The 16510-nt window shown below is 33.1% G+C and overlaps 1 protein-coding gene across 6 annotated transcripts; it reads left to right on the top strand.

Moving 5' to 3' along the window:
* The first annotated feature begins 5264 nt into the window (after nucleotides 1-5264).
* LOC106777687 (DNA mismatch repair protein MLH3) lies at nucleotides 5265-15532 on the top strand. Of its 6 annotated transcripts, none has more exons than XM_014665384.2 (25): nucleotides 5267-5657; nucleotides 5739-5790; nucleotides 5916-5963; nucleotides 6588-6742; nucleotides 6827-6884; nucleotides 7870-7927; nucleotides 8054-8146; nucleotides 8249-8414; nucleotides 8520-8535; nucleotides 8651-8871; nucleotides 9163-9232; nucleotides 9316-9396; nucleotides 9596-11245; nucleotides 11348-11429; nucleotides 11518-11627; nucleotides 12122-12195; nucleotides 12301-12492; nucleotides 13433-13477; nucleotides 13549-13602; nucleotides 13698-13804; nucleotides 14036-14084; nucleotides 14220-14279; nucleotides 14384-14456; nucleotides 15049-15134; nucleotides 15213-15532. In XM_014665384.2, the coding sequence occupies exons 1-25, from the start codon at nucleotides 5532-5534 to the stop codon at nucleotides 15387-15389; spliced, it is 3903 nt and encodes a 1300-aa protein (XP_014520870.2). In that variant the 5' UTR covers nucleotides 5267-5531; the 3' UTR covers nucleotides 15390-15532. The 6 variants fall into 6 exon arrangements, with proteins under 6 accessions (XP_022631416.1, XP_014520870.2, XP_014520871.1 ...); XM_014665385.2 differs by having other exon boundaries at nucleotides 5268-5657; nucleotides 12298-12492; XM_022775694.1 differs by having other exon boundaries at nucleotides 5641-5657; nucleotides 6703-6742; nucleotides 12298-12492.
* Nucleotides 15533-16510: the final 978 nt, after the last annotated feature.

The raw sequence follows: 16510 nt of genomic DNA, 5'->3' as shown, positions 1-16510 counted from the left end.
TCGTTCCTCATTCTCGTGATAGTTCATTCCTCGTTCTCCAATCACTAGTAAAAAAAGGTGAGAAAGGAGAAAAAAGAGGAATGAAGGTGATACAAAATGGAGCCTGATGTTCCTATGCAAGTATGTGTTTCACTATTAGAAGAAAACCGGAATCAAACCAGTTGCCATGCAATCGAAAATGGACCTACAAATGAAGTTGTCCCCTTTTGGCTACAAGCAACACTTCGAGTATAGGAATGTTTTAAGAATCTTATATGTGTTGTTGGAGCTCCACAACCCAGTGCAATTCTCGGTGTAGCACGACTCGTTCATGTCAGGAAAATCCTCTAGAAGTCTTTGCAGAACGCACATTGCATTGACGCTCACGGGTTATGCTTTATGGGAAGGAACATGACATTTCTTATGTCATGTTTGCAAATGAAGTTGAACAATATGTAGAATGTCGTGGTGGATCCCAACTTTTATGTTTTGGTGAGAAAAGTGATGTGGGGAATGATGATGAAGAAAGGAAAAGAAAAGAGGAAGAAGAAATGCAAAGAAAAAGAATGTGTCATTAGTTTTGGAGGATGTATTTTATGGATTAATAAAGTATGGACATCGATATTATATGAACTTTTCGAGAGGAAAAAATTTCAACAAATGTTTGTATGATCATTCCACAAAGATATACACACCTAATTTCTTTGTTACTTTCCTGTTTACCTTTATGCATTCAATAGAAACCTAAAGGTTTATGAAGATGGAACCTACGATCTCATTTAACACAAGTCATTCAATCATATTTTTAGATATGTGACGTAAATCTCTGTCATATTGCTTTTGAGTTAGTAATGTCAATTTTAGTATTGACCGTAAAAAAATATCAAACTAAGAAACATATATTTCTTTGCACGCAAAACCTGATATTTGGTACATTTCTTCTTTACATGTTCAGGTCTACTATAAAGAAATAGTTGCACCCTAATTTTATTTCTTTTATGTTGGATCCTTAATAGCTTCATTTTTTGAATCGTCAGTTTTCTTTCTTCTTCCTTTGTCTCTAAAGGTGCTTGTAAAATGAACATTTTTCTCTTTTCTTGCTTTAACATTTCATCTTCTTATACACAATATGAAATAAGCTCATTCAAAGACTATTTATCTTTTCGTCATATGTAGACATCTTACACCAAACTTCTAGTGTAATTTTTGTGGAAACAATTACATATTTTTATTATACAATTTTTTGTGAACAAAATTACAACTTTAGTTTCCTAAGTTTTGAAACAATGTTTAATATTTTCATAATATATTCTCTCACATTTTCTTTATCATGCTATTTCATGGAAATCATGCTATGAAAAAGAACACTCATTTTTGTTTTTTCACTTTTTGCAAAAGAAAAATAATTTCAACAAGGAAAACTTTGACATTTTTTTATCTCTTTAGAGATAGTACCCCACAAAGGCCTTTAGAATGTAGCTCTTGATGATCACAAGACTTATGCAATTTCAACAACCACATTTCTTACAATCTCTCTTTTCTTCAAAGGCATTGGAACCCGTAAGAGGGGTGTGTTCCTATATCCTTAATGCAAGATCAAGATTCATGTGACCAAGAACAATTTCCATGCTCTCTTTCTCGTCCTTAAAATTTGTTCCATTAAGAACCAGAATCAATTTCAGATTAGGAAATATTGAAAGTAAATGAAAAGATAACAAAACAAATAATGTAATTATGCTCACATCATACACAAAATTCAATCATCGATATGTTAAATAATGACAAAACCCATCTCAAGATACCTAATGCACCATCAATATTAAGTTTTTGGCTATTGATGTTAATGGTTAGTGATACTCTCACTAGTGCAGGAAAGCCTTTTTATATCGATTAAAAGAACTAGTATAAAAATAATGGGTATAGAAAGTATTGAACTTTCTATATTGATTTTAAAACCTTTATAAAAACTTTCTTTTCTATGACGGTTCTAAAACCTATAGAAGGTCCATTTGAGAAGGTACAAATTTTCGTATAGAAGTCACTTTTTATATTAGTTATAATGTCAACCAATATAGAAAGTGTTGCGTATTTAAAAGTCTTTGGATATTTAGTTTTTGTAAGATCTTGTTGTAATGATTAAATATTGATAATAAAACACGTCAAACAATAACTCTCTCTTTGGATTGATTTATATTTGACAAGCAAACCCTCACAATTATTACACATTTACTATCACATCATTGCATGCAATCCAACCAAGCATTATTCTTTCTTTTACGTCAATTCCTAATTTCATGGATAAACATAAACATAAATGAATAACATTTGTTACAAATAATCATACACATGAAATGTTCATTTAAAACGGTAATTTTTTTACAAAATAAACCAATAACAACCAAAATTTGAATATTGATGCATCAAATAAAAAATATTCTAAATGAACTATAATTTACACTGCATATGTCATGATTTTCATCATGAATTTGGAAACCATCAATCTTGAGCAATGTTTTATGAATATTCATAAAATGAGCTTCTATTGAGTTAATTCAGTACCAATAAATCTTAAGTGGTTTGGTTTTTGGCTTCCTTCTTCGTGATTAATATGTTGTTTCTTTTAGTCTGCTTGGTACAATGAATCCTCCGTTCACTTAACAATCGCTCAGATGATACTTACAAAAGGCATTCTAATGCTTAAGTTAGAAAGAGTTTGGTTGCTCAAGTATTAAATGCAACAATCAATGTTAATCATTGCCTCTCATGGACCCTTTATTTATATAAATTGTAATGAGTTCTTATTTATCATCAACCTAATTACTAGCTAATCACCTTTTAATTGTAATTATCATGATTTGAACTAATCATTGCAGGTAAGTCTTACCATGCTGGCGATATACCTAATTGGTCATTCTAGTATCTGTGAGGTCTTCATAGGGACCTAGTTGGGTATGTTATATATACAGAATAGATATGACATTACCAATTTATGTTGCATCGGTCGAGTACCTACTATACAAAATGTATGCGTAAGAAATCCAAATTTCAAATTTTCCAAAATCTTATATGAATACAAAATGGATTGCTCTGATACCAATTAAAGATGTTTTCTAACAAATAATAATAGTGTCCAACCACATGTTTATAGCCATATAAATTTGGTTCGTATTTGTTCTAGAGATGAGATGAAAGTATTTTTGATAAGAAGAAAACATTAGGTCACTTAGGCTCCATACTTCCATCACTTATGCATGCTTGAGTCTGGAGGGCTAGTGATATACATCATCTTAGAGACGAGATGGAAGTATACACCATCACCCTTGTGGCGAATAAAGTTGCCCAATATGTTGGGTTTAAGATGAGACAATGGCTGAAGTAGTAGTCGTTGTTGTCGCCTTAGACTCGAGGCGACAACATAGTTGTTTACACATTAATTTCATCTCTGATAACTTTTTGGCAAGTATACCAAATCGTTATAAGTAATACAGTGATAACTAAAGTATCGTTCTCCCAAGGGAATTTGTGTTAAGTTATTCAATTAAATTTATTTATCAAAGACAATTACTGTTGATGACATTTTGATTTTACTTTGGATAATTGGCATACAATTGAACAGCGTAAAAAAAAATAAAGATTGACAAATATAATAAAAGATCATTGGAATTGGTCTTTGACAAACATTTCAGTAATATCCTGGACAACATAAGTTCTTTGTTCAAGTATTCACATACTGATATCTTGATTTAATTCCTTAAAACAAGTTCTAAAATTATCTATTAAATTATTATTTCCTTAATTAATTCAACAAATAATTTTGCATGAAGTTCAGATGTTGAGAATGACCAAAAGCACAAAAGTTATTCCCAGCGTAGCCACTTTTAGTTTGTACAAAAGAACCTTTAAAAATAATTATACTTCCATATAATCTGAAGCAAGTCAAGAAAAGAACAAGAACATAAACATATATTGCACATGAAATTTACATCAATGTACTGTCATACAACCAATTCCAATGAAGAGAAAAATTAGCCTATCCTAGACATCTCAAACGTACTCTTTACAACAATTCCTTGTAGAAAGTGAGTTCTTGATGCCTTGAATAGTCTCCTGAAGTCTTCCAGAGCATTTTCCTATTTTTCGTGTCAGAAGATGGTTTCTGCCTTTCTGTCATGTCTTTTAAGAGCCACTTAATCATTTAAATTCGCTCAGCGAACAGGTGTGTGCGCTATGCGAATTTCCAATTTGCTGCACTAAAATTGCTACTTTCGCTCAGCGCACAAGTATGTGTGCGTTATGCGAATTTCAAAATTGTTGGCTTCTTTAACTGTTGTTATTCGCTCAGCGCACAGGTCTTGGTGCGCTGTGCGAATTTCTTTTTTTTGCTAGCTCTGCGAGAATTAACTGACAGATTCCAATTTATACATCTTTTTCTTACACAATAATTTACATAACAATCTACTTTCTATTATAACTTTTCGTTGAGTAATAACATGGATAATTACAAAATTGAAATCATTTGTAAGTGTAAAAAAACTCTTTTTCACACTTATCAATCTCCAATACTAATTCTAACAAGCATGAGGACAAATATTGTAAAGCTTTAATCGTGAGCTGCATAACTACCTAATTAGTGCGAGAAAAAAAAGATACGGGGTTTTATATATAACAAAGAAAAAAGAAACAAAAGAGAAACACGATTTAGAGAAAAGAAGAGAACGGTAAAATTCACGATTCATGATAAAAATATGATGCATATAAATTTTCTATTATAAATAACATGGATAATTATGACGAAAATATAATCTTCCAAATTTATTTTCTTTAAAAGGAATAAAAATAATAAGTATCAAGTACATAATTTTTCACCATTCCTACAAAGCAACCTAATTTTTCACCTTTCCTACAAATGACCATAACTCAATTTTAATAAGTTACGTCCTAAATTTTAATAATAATTCTAATTTGACTCATCAAATTATAATATTATTTATGATATCTAAACAATAATATTTTATAACATACTACTTTATAATTTTAATTAAAAAATAATTATCTTGACATATTTAAATAATATATATTTACTAACATCACGATATGTTTTTCCAACATGATATGTGTCTATGTATAATTTTGAGAAAAATAATACTTTAAGATTAAATATATGATAATGTAATAATATAAATAGGTAATTAATAAATTAAATGAAGCTATATAACATTAAGGATTCTGATGAAAATTTTACTACTTAATAAACCTTTAATGCAAAAATCAAATTAAGAACCGATCAATAATAATGACAACTTGCGCTCCCTAAACTCATTCACAATTTGACAGTCCCACGCAAAAATCATCCGCGGTGATATTATCATAACCTCAAGGTATATAAAACGTTCAAACCGCCATTCTCTGCAGAATTCGAAAATAGCAAGATAGTGAGGCTTTTCTCTCCGAGAGGTTTTGCCCGTTCAAACGTCACCGTCCGATCATAAACCCTAGGAGCTGGTGAAGCGATCGAATATGCACGTTCTTCGTAATCGCAGCGGCAGAGTACGATGGCCAGCATAAAGCCTTTGCAGGAAGCAGTACGTAGTTCACTGCGTTCTGGCATTTTCCTGTTCGACTTCACGCGCGTCGTCGAGGAACTGGTTTTCAATAGCCTCGATGCCCGTGCCACAAAGGTAACACTCGAGAGAGAAGTGAAAAGTGCATTAACTTCGAGAATTCGGGGTGTACCGATTGAGCTTTGTTCTTTTTTGCAGGTATCAGTGTTTGTTGGTGTTGGGAGATCCTATTTGAAAGTAGTTGATAATGGTAATTTTTTATTAGTTTTATTTTCAGAAATGAACGTCTATTTATTTTTCGTGCTCAAAATTCGGAGCTACTTGGCACGCTTATGTTTCGTTGTATCTTTATGGTTTCGATAAATGTGTTTGTAGGAAGTGGAATTACTCGAGATGGACTTGAGTTGGTGGGAGAAAGATATGGTATGCATTTCTTCGGTTTTATTTATTTTTTGATTTGCCTGGATGCTCCATTTTTTGGTGGTCGTTTCCTGAACGCAGGACTATCATGATATGTCTATACGTTCATTAAAAGTAAAAAAAAAAAATGTCTATACGTTCATTAAAAGTAAAAAAAAAAAATGTCGTGATTAGAAAGCCGCCAATAGACGTTTCATTGTTGTAAGATTTTCATGGTAATCATGCGTAGTTTACTTTCAAGATAAAAAATCTTCTTTATGTATTGACCTTGCCGGTTGTGTGCTCAAATTTCTTTTCTGGAGGTGATTGTAGGTTTTTAAATTATTTAATTTCCGTTTAATTTGTATACGCAGCTTTCCTTGGGGTCAGTGTTGGGAATTTTGTATTAAAAGGAGCTTTTAGTTCCTTGTTCTAAAAGTATTAGTTAACAAAGGTAACTAGAGCGATCAGACCATTGTAGTCTGTTGCAATGTATCTAACACAAGATCTAAGAAGCTATCATGAGTGACTTTTTGTTAGTTTATATTACACGCAGAGGAAAAGGGGAGCCTTCTTTTTATTTATTCTTCCATGAATTTGAGTTTCCTTGCTGCCTTTGATAATGTTATGCATACACTGAACAAGCAGCAACATCAAAATTTCTTAATTTGGTTGACCTGAATGTTACGAGTGAGAATTTTGGTTTCCGTGGGGAGGCTTTGGCTTCCATTTCTGATGTCTCTGTGCTGGAAATTGTGACAAGAACTCATGGAAGGCCAAATGGATATCAAAAAGTGTTGAAGGTAACTAATGGCAGAACATGAATCATATTATAGCTGCTATTGATGTACGTTTTGTTTAAGTTTACATTTCTATATTGACTGCAGGGGTGCAAGTGTTTGTATCTTGGCATTGATGATGATAGAAAGGAAGTAGGCACCACAGGTAGTAATTTTGGTGAATCTACGGTTGCTTTTTTCCTTTTATGTCCGAGAATGACACTTACTAATACTTGGATGACATTCATTTTCCCTGATTTTAATGGGTTCTTACATGGTAGTCTAGGATTTAGAGTCGTGAAAATCCTTGTATCTATTCCTTTTTGTCTTTGCATTCTCAATTTAAGCTACTTAAGATCCGAGGTCACTATTCTATGGTTTATAGCTCTCGTTTTTCTGTTGGTTCTTATATACGTACATGTATAAGATAAGATTTGTCTTATCCTTTAGCATATATTTTCATAAATTTGTGGTTAGTTGTTAGAGGAGTATTAGTTTTACTTAATGCTATTTGTTAGCTAGGGTTTATGGGATTCTTCAATCTTCTTTCGCTTCCTCTTTCTTTCCCAAAAGATAGTTGCCATTTGAATTCCAACCTACTAAATTTTATAACCAATTGTTTATCATGTCATCTTTGATAGTTGGTTGGTTGATAATGCATGTTTTGACAGGTTGATATTGCTCCTAATTATAACTTTGAAGCTACGCTCAAGATCTATGAAGCATAGACTTTGACATTGATTATTTCTAGATGCAACCTGGCCGAAGACTCCAACGTGATTAATTTCCAAAATATAGGACACTGGGACATTGCACTCTCTCACACACACACACACTGCTATGATCGTAGTTTGTTAGATCATATCCATTGAATGCAATGGTGTTAATTAGGACCATTTGTTGGCCCTATAGGGAAATCTTTTACTTGGTGATTGCTAGATTAGACAACTTTTAATTTGCCTTACTTCCCCCACTTGAAAATAATCTTTCCCTTTGCTTGTAATTTAAGTTGGTTGCTCTTATAATTTCTCATCAAGAAATCTTTAATTTCTCTACATTTATCTGGATAAGTTTTTTCTTGATGATGAAATTTGTTTCTGATTCTTCTAGCACAATGACTTGATTGCTAATTGAGGCCTTGTATCTTTTAGTTGTCGTCCGTGATTTATTTTACAATCAACCAGTTCGGAGAAAATACATACAGTCCAGGTTCTTTTTCTCTTGTCCTACCACAAAAGTGATACGTATTCTGAAGTTGTAGTTACCTTGTATGAACTCTATGATTATGTTTCAAATTTTTGGATTGACTGATGAATTCCATCTCTAAATTGGAAGTCCCAATAAGGTACTGCAATCAATCAAGAAGTGTGTAATGCGACTTGCACTTGTGCGTCCAAATATTTCTTTCAAAGTTGTTGATATTGAAAGGTATATCATATCCGTTTAGAACAATTTGCATCTTTTTTTTTTTTTTTTTTTTTTTTTTTTTTTTTTCTGGTTGACTAACATTCTCTTATACCTTACATTCAGAGAGGATGAACTCTTCTGCACACATTCTGCTTCTTCTCCTCTGTCACTTATAACCAGTGGCTTTGGGGTAGAGGTCACAAGCTCTCTTCACTATTTAGAAGTTGAGAATGATATCATAAAGCTTTCTGGATATGTATCCAGTCCTTGCAATACTTCAAACGTGGAGGTGGTTCATGTTTCTAATATAAAAAGTCAATTGTCTATTTCAAGTTACCCTTGCGTGTAGATTCTTTTTGGGACCTCTCTCCTAAATTTTGATGCATTTTTGCAGGTCCTGCAGTATGTCTGTATCCTTGTGACTGTCCTATTTTAAATATTGTATAATTGGTAGAGTGGACTTCTTGATGTCTGAAAAGAATCAAATGCTTTAAACATTTTCATTGTTGACCTTAATGTGGTAAGATGTTAACTCGCAATTTGTTTGCAAGGGCCCAATTCATAAGCTTCTGAGTCAACTGGCTGTCAGGTTTGAACATCTGAACTCATGGACTACTGATAATGAGTTCCGAAATAAGAAGAGAAGCAGGTGTCACATGGGTCTCTCTTATCTCTTGGATTTGAGTTGCCCCCGATCTATGTATGATTTGGCCTTTGAGCCATCAAAAACGTATGTTAAATTTAAGGTATAGCTTTTCTTAGCTTCCCTTTTCAGTTTTCATTTTATCTTGTTTGTGCTTCAATGCGTGACAATGCATTCTTTTTTCCATAAATGATTTTTGTGAGGTTCTAGTCTAGATTCATTCTTTATATCATACTTTGTGTACTTTGGGTGGTGTAAATTAACTCCACCAAGGAACAATGACCAGAAGATTTGAACTTTCTTTTTCTCATATTCGAATTTTGGTATGAATTATTTTAACACAATCATGCACGCTTTATAAATGTGATTGTCTCTTTTTTTCTCACATTTTAAGGATTGGACACCTATTCTAAACTTCATTGAGAAGGTCATCAAACAATTCTGGGAGGAAAACATAGCTTCTGGTATAGCCTCTCACTGCATCATGTTGATATATAGTTCAATGAATTAATAATTTTAATGCTTCTATTATTTGAGATTCTTGTAGTAGAGCCCTCCAATCAATTTGCATATATGGTAGAAGATCAACAAGAAAAAGCATATGTCAGTGTCATTTCAGACGTACCAGGTGAAGTTTGTAACTTTCATTATCAAATAGTTTCCTTTACAGTTGCACTAATTTATTCTGATCATTTTTAACCATTTACATTTGTGATTTTTTTCTTCATCTTCTATACTTTTTACGATAGATAGAGGATCCTTATATGCTACAATGTTTGCTTTCTCATTTAACATCTAAAGACTGTTGTCGTATATCTTTGATGCAGATATGTCAAGGTTTAGAAACCAAAATCGTAAGGGTTGCCTAGATCTATTCTTTTCTACTTCAGACAAGCTAATTGAAGATGACTATCATCAATCAAATAGGGAAGATGTTAGAAACTCCATTGATTACTTGGAGGCCGTGATGTTCAAAGAGAAACAAAGTATAGGAGACTCTCTTTTTCAGACTGGTTATTCTGGCAACTTATTGGATGATTCTCATGCCAAGTGCGTATCCACTGTGACAAGAAGGCAGAACAGTTTGCTAATGCATGATAGCAGCAGTTCGTTGAAAGGAGATAACTTTTTTTATAGTGAAATACCGGCTATAGAAAGTTTAAATGATTGTGTACCTTTTGATGCACCGAGTTGTTCACGTGTAAGAAAATTCCATAAAGAAGCTGATATGATCAGTGAAGCATTTCAAGATGATTTACATTATGAATGCAACGGGCACAGTTATGATGTAAATATTAATGGGGATTTGCAGAAACCTTTTCTAAAGGGATGCTCTACCCCAGGAAGTATCCTGCTTAAGAAAGATTTCTTTATAAATGATGGATATGAAATCCAAAATGATAGCTTTTGTAGCAAGCAAAATACAGGGGGTGGTAAGGATTTAAATGATGATGTACCTTTTGATGAACCAAGTTCTTCACATGGAAGAAAATTCCATAAAGAAGCTGATGTGATCAGTGAGTCATTTCAAGATGATTTACGTTATAACTACAATGGGTACAGCTATGATGTAAATATTAATGGGGAGTTGCAGAAACCATTTCTAAAGGGATGCTCTGCACTAGGAATTATCCTGTCTAAGAAAGATTTCTCTGGAAATGATAAACATGAACTGCAAACTGACAGCTTTTGTAACAAGAAGAATACAGGGGAGGATTATAGAAGTGGTAAGGATTTATATGCCCATCCCTTTCCAGAAGTAAAAAAAAAATTAAAGATGTCTAAAACTTCCGATTTTCTTGAAAGACCATTGGCTGAAGAAAACTTTCTCCCTTCAGATTTATGCTACTCAGCATCACAAATAGTAGGAAGCTCTGACGCAGATGATCGGTCATTAAATTTTGAATGGCATCCTCTCTACCTAAAACCATCATCTCAAGGACATGCACTGGGTTTTTATCATAAAACTGATATCAAAGATGATATCGGAGGAGTATCTAGGTGCCTTAAATGGATCCATCATAAAAGTCGTTTTGATGAAAGAGAAAATGAGTGCAATTTCAGCTACAATACGTTATGGAATACCAACAAGCATCACTGTGCATCAAGTTATGAAAATATTGGATTTAATTTTGATGTTGCTCGTGATTCTAGTGAAATATTCAACAAATTTGGTGACTGCCATGATTTCAGTGACATATATTCTACAAGAAGGTCAGATATGTTAAACAAGAAGCTAGACTGGCTGTTGCCTGAGTCATGTGTTAAAAGATGCAAGATGCCTAACAAGAACAAAGGCAAAACAGATAAATTTAGAAATTCAACTTTGGAGGAAAGTTGTGAAAGATCTAGAAGAAGCATTTCAGCTCCTCCTTTTTATAGAAGCAAAAGGAGGTTTTTCTCTTTAAATCATCCCTCAGAAATAAAAGCTAAAAGACAGATTGACCGAGTGTATAACCCTGGCTTCAATCATGAAGGTTTTACATTTTCTTCATTTTATTTTTCTCCTTTGTTCCCTTTTGTTATGTAGCAACATTTCCCAACAGCACAAATTGGAACCAACGGTTTTGAATATGCAGAAGCTAGTAATTCTAAAGATCCTCAACAGCCTCCTGTTGTTCGTCATGAAAGCANTAAAGATCTCTTATTGCAAGAATTCAAGTAGGATTATATTTTATTGATTCATAAAAGCTGCTTAAATGTTGGGAATAAATTCTTACTGATCCTGGTGGTTTTGCACTGATTGTAGAATCAATGTGAAACAAACTTCAGAGGTTCTGGGTGCTATGCAGGTTAATGACATAACAGAGACTGAAGAACTTGACAGTTTCAACATTCAAAACTGTGCTCCATTTGGGGGTAAGTTCAATATGTTGGTAAAAGTGAAGTCTGATATGACAAGAGGAGTTCCTTTGAAATACCTTAGTTATGGCTCAGAATCATATTCAGATTGTCCAGCCTTGAAATTTGGCCTGAGGAAAAAGTCTATTTGCTTTGTAGCCTTCTTATATTTACANATTATTTTGAGCTCTANTTATTTTATTCTAAAATGTTAAGTTTCTTTAGAATTAATTTCATNAGGCTTTGTAAAGCTGGGTTTGCTTATTATTTTNTGCCCAAATGAAAAGGCCAATATTTTATTTTATTTGCACTGTCTTCTACATAAAAAANTTGATTGTTATTTATTTGGGTTATGCTTGCAATTTGTTTCATGTTTATATGATCAAGAGTTGAATATTTTCGTGCTTGCTATTCATTTAATGTTAATACAATCAATAGTTGAATAGTTTGAAAGGTNCGTATTGTCATTTAACTGTTACCAGCTATTAAACCCTTACTATTTGGTATTTCAGAATTGCTCTCTAAGGATGTCCAAGATCCCATAGATTATGGGACTAAGTGGAGGAATTGCTCACCTGATTTTACAGTTATGTTTTAAATATTTAGAGGCCTATTATGTTACATAGACTACAATTATTAGTATGGAGGATGTCTATTTGATCTGACTATGAGTATGACCTTTGCACAGAAGAATGATAGACNGGCCAATACTCCATGTCGAAACAATATACTTGACATTTCTTCCGGATTGCATCTTGCTGGAGATTCATTGATTCCAGAAACTATCAGTAAGAAATTTCTTGAGGATGCTAAAGTTTTGCATCAGGTGGATAAAAAATTCATTCCAGTTGTGGCTGGCAGAACCCTTGTTGTTATTGATCAGGTCTGTCTATTGCATATTATAGCGGTATGGTTTAATTTCATTTTTAGGTGCACCAAGTCCTTTATGGAATGATGCTAAACCGAGGATTACAGTAGTGCAATAGCCTCTGTGAATGAAAATGTTGATAGCCTGAAGGTCTATTAGAAATCATGCAATTCCTTGTATCTCAAAGTTTGGCTGCCTATCATCCTGCAAACTGGCAAATATACTTTTACTCAGGAACACTTGTTATATTTCCCTACATGCATACAGTTTCATCTTGGCACATAGAATAAACCAGTGTTTGTATATTAATTTTGCAACATTGGAAGAGAATACTCTTGAATATCTCTGTATAAGTGTATGCATCTGTACAATTTAATAATAGTAACATCTTTCTGTTAGTTCTCTCATTTTAATGCCAATCTGCATGTTTAGTTTATCTGCATTTTGCCCTTGGGGTGTATAGAAGGGTGATGATTAGATGAGCCATGAGGAAGACCACACTTAGGTAGCTTAGGGATTCTCGTTGTTCCTATATGTCCCACCATTACAGACAGTTACATAATTTTTATGCCCAAAGATTTAAGGACCGGATACACCTAGGAGAAACAGATAATTTAATAGAATTGAATCCAGGTAACCCCTGAGCATGTAACCCACAACTATTTATTAAACTCTGAATTACACTATCCTTTCAGACAGGTAGACTCACTTTAGCAGCACCCCAATATCTCTCCTCAACACCCTTTTCCTCTTCTATATAGTCCCATTTTTCCTCTCTCTCTCTTCTTAATGCCTTCTGTTGGACCTCTCAGCTTGACTTGAGTTTATTACTTTAAATAATGAATAAAGCTTCAGAAATGCCTGCTAACAGATATAATAAATGCANGTTTTTCTAATNAGTGAGAACCTAAGAAGGAAACTTGAGGTAACATTAATATTANTACTCCTTTTACANCATGNAGCAGATGAAAGAATCAGACTGGAAGAATTGCGTCAAAAGGTAAACTTGTTCATACTGAGTCTATCGGAAATATTCTCCAGTATTACTTATGAAACTAGTCAAATACTTAGGTATTGTCGGGAGAAGCAAAAACAGTAACCTATCTGCATACTGAACTGGAACTGGTATGCATTCTATGAATTAGAGAATTTAATGTCAAGATTATGATATGTTTCCAAATCTTAAAATTCGTACACTGCTAGTAAGATGCATGATACAGGTACTGCCAGAGATTGGTTATCAACTACTTCATAGTTATAGCGAACAGATCAAAGATTGGGGCTGGATATGCAACATCCATGCTAATAATTCCGAGACCTTTAGAAGGTATACCTCTCTGGCTCCCCAGTAGAGTTTTTAACCGAGTTATGTTACAACATATATAGTTTTGTGATGTCTGTTATTTATTTGTTCATGGCTTTGCATCACATAAAATTTCTCTACCTACCAATTAAAGTATTGTTTGGATTCAAAATTGAACAATGGGATAATTTGCTAAGTCTTCTTTCAATTTATTATTCAGGTTTTTTTAATTTATAATTTTGATTGCCTTTGCAGGAATCTGGATATTATAAAAAGACAAGAAACAACGATCACACTTATTGCGGTCAACACTTGCTTTTTTCCCCCTTCAATTTTTCTTTTAACTAGCTGAAAATATTAAAATTTTTATTTTCTGCATTTAATTTTTGAATTTTAAATGCATGTTTTGCATACTACTGACTTTAATCACAACTTGTAGGTACCGTGTATTTTAGGGGTCAAATTAAATGATGTTGACCTTTTAGAATTTCTTCAGCAGGTTATAAACATCCTGATCAAATTCCTTTATACTTTCTCTTGTCTCCCTTAAAAGGTTGGACATTTTATGTTTTTCTAACTTCCAATATATCATTTACCTTCCAGCTTGCTGACACTGATGGATCATCAACAATGCCACCCTCTGTCACACGATTGTTAAATTCGAAAGCATGCAGAGGTATGTGCGTAATCGCAGGAATCCCTGCAATCACATGGTCAATGAATTTGGAAATCGTTCTTGTGCTTACATGTTTCCTTGTACAAAACTAGGGTCATTTCTTCAGTTAGGAAAGTAACCTCTGTTCATAATTATGTGCAAGAGCTGTATTGATGATATGTTTATTTTATCTACATATTTGATGAGTAAACAGAGGTGGACCCCTCTGATATTTTGTTTGAAGAAGAATATTGACGTTATAAGTTATAAATGAGAAGATAAATAAGTTATATAGGAAGTTATAAGAAGAACTCAATTTTGTGAGGATAACATGTGACAATTAACTCTAAACTTATCATTCACTTGTCAATTTTCTTGAGTGTGGCATTAATATTCTTCGCTAACTGAAACTGAATATCATAATGTCTTCCTATTTGTGGGAAATGTCTTCGTATTTTCTGAAATTATAAATATATGATATAATATCGTTCCTTCATTTTTATCTCAATGGCATGCAATAAAACTCTCATCTGTTCCTCTCATCTTGTGAGGGAATATTGCAGTCATCGGTAATATTCCTTTAACTTTATCAATAACGCTGGTGTTTTTGAAGGTGCAATTATGTTTGGGGATTCATTGCTACCATCAGAATGTTCCCTTATAGTTGAAGAGCTAAAGCATACATCGCTTTGTTTCCAAGTAAGATATACGTTTCCATGAATGTGGATCTAAGAGGGGAAAGTCAGTTTTCATGACAATTTGGAATTTTCTTTTCAGTGTGCTCATGGGCGACCAACAACTGTTCCTCTGGTCAACTTGGAGGCACTGCATAGTCAGATAGCCAAGCTTCGACTGATGAACGAGTCTTCAAGTGAAAAGTGGCATGGATTACGCAAACATAAAGTATGCGTTGAACGTGTAGCACAGCGTTTAAATTCTGCTATGGAAGATTAGTTTGACACAGTTCGTATACTGCACTTCAAAACCATTCTTTTGTAATTTAGTGTACAGAAAACATTCAGGAACTAAACAAATAATGAAGTAATAGGGATACAGTGCTTATATAGATATTACTGGATAACACCATTTTCACCGAATCTTGTGTTCGTGTCGTTGAATTTGATCAAGTTTTACATTAATAATAGATTGAATTTGAACTTAAGGAGAGATGTCCATTTATATATATATATATATATATATATATGGAGTTTGTTAACACGCGGACGTCTGTTTTTCAGTTGGTACGTTTTAACAATGTGTACCGGATTATAATAGACAAAAATATCCTCATTTATCATGGATTCTAAGTTTTAAGGTAAAAGATATTTAAATAATTTTCATTCTCAAAACTAAAAAAAAACAAAACCTCCAAACCCTTACTCATCTCCCTCATTCCTCTTAACCCTTTCTCTTTCATCTCTCTCATTCCAACATTTTCTTTGTCATTCCTATTGTCCCAATTGAAAAAAAAAAATCATAAACCCTTGCCTAACCCTTGTCCTTTTTCCTTTACACAAAGTGTTTCTTTTTCCTTTCTCTGTTGGTATGGGATACATGATGTAAGATTACAACCTAGAATTGAAAGAATTGTACTTCTAGGGAATTCTTCTATATCAATTTCTTTAATTCCCTTATGTCCTTTTTTATCACTGAATCAACTTCTACAGGCTTTTAGAATAAACTTTAACCACTGTACAAGATAAAAACTAGTAAAATCATTTTTTACCTTTGAGATTTGGGAAGAGTAACATAAAATGACAAAGTTTATATTCATTTTACACACATTAATAAATATAAAATGATTATAAAAGAGTAAACTTTTTCAATTTTTAAAAAATATTTCTGATTCAAATTGCTACCACCATCTTCAATTGGTTGACATAAGAGAAAAAATGTTGGAATGATGACAGAGAAAATGTTGAGATGAGAGAGAAAATATCTCTGATGACAAAGGGTTTCTGATTTTTTTTTCAATTGGGGCAACAGTAGGGATGACAGAGAAAATGTTAGAATGAGAGAGATGACAGAGAAAATGTTGGAGTGAGAGAGATGAGAGAGAAAGGGTTGAGAGGAAT

Source organism: Vigna radiata, chromosome 11, assembly GCF_000741045.1.
Source record: "Vigna radiata var. radiata cultivar VC1973A chromosome 11, Vradiata_ver6, whole genome shotgun sequence".
In the NCBI taxonomy this organism is placed as follows: domain Eukaryota; kingdom Viridiplantae; phylum Streptophyta; class Magnoliopsida; order Fabales; family Fabaceae; genus Vigna; species Vigna radiata.
The sequence above is the reverse complement of the archived record's forward strand: the minus strand, read 5'-3'. Positions and strand labels throughout refer to the sequence as shown.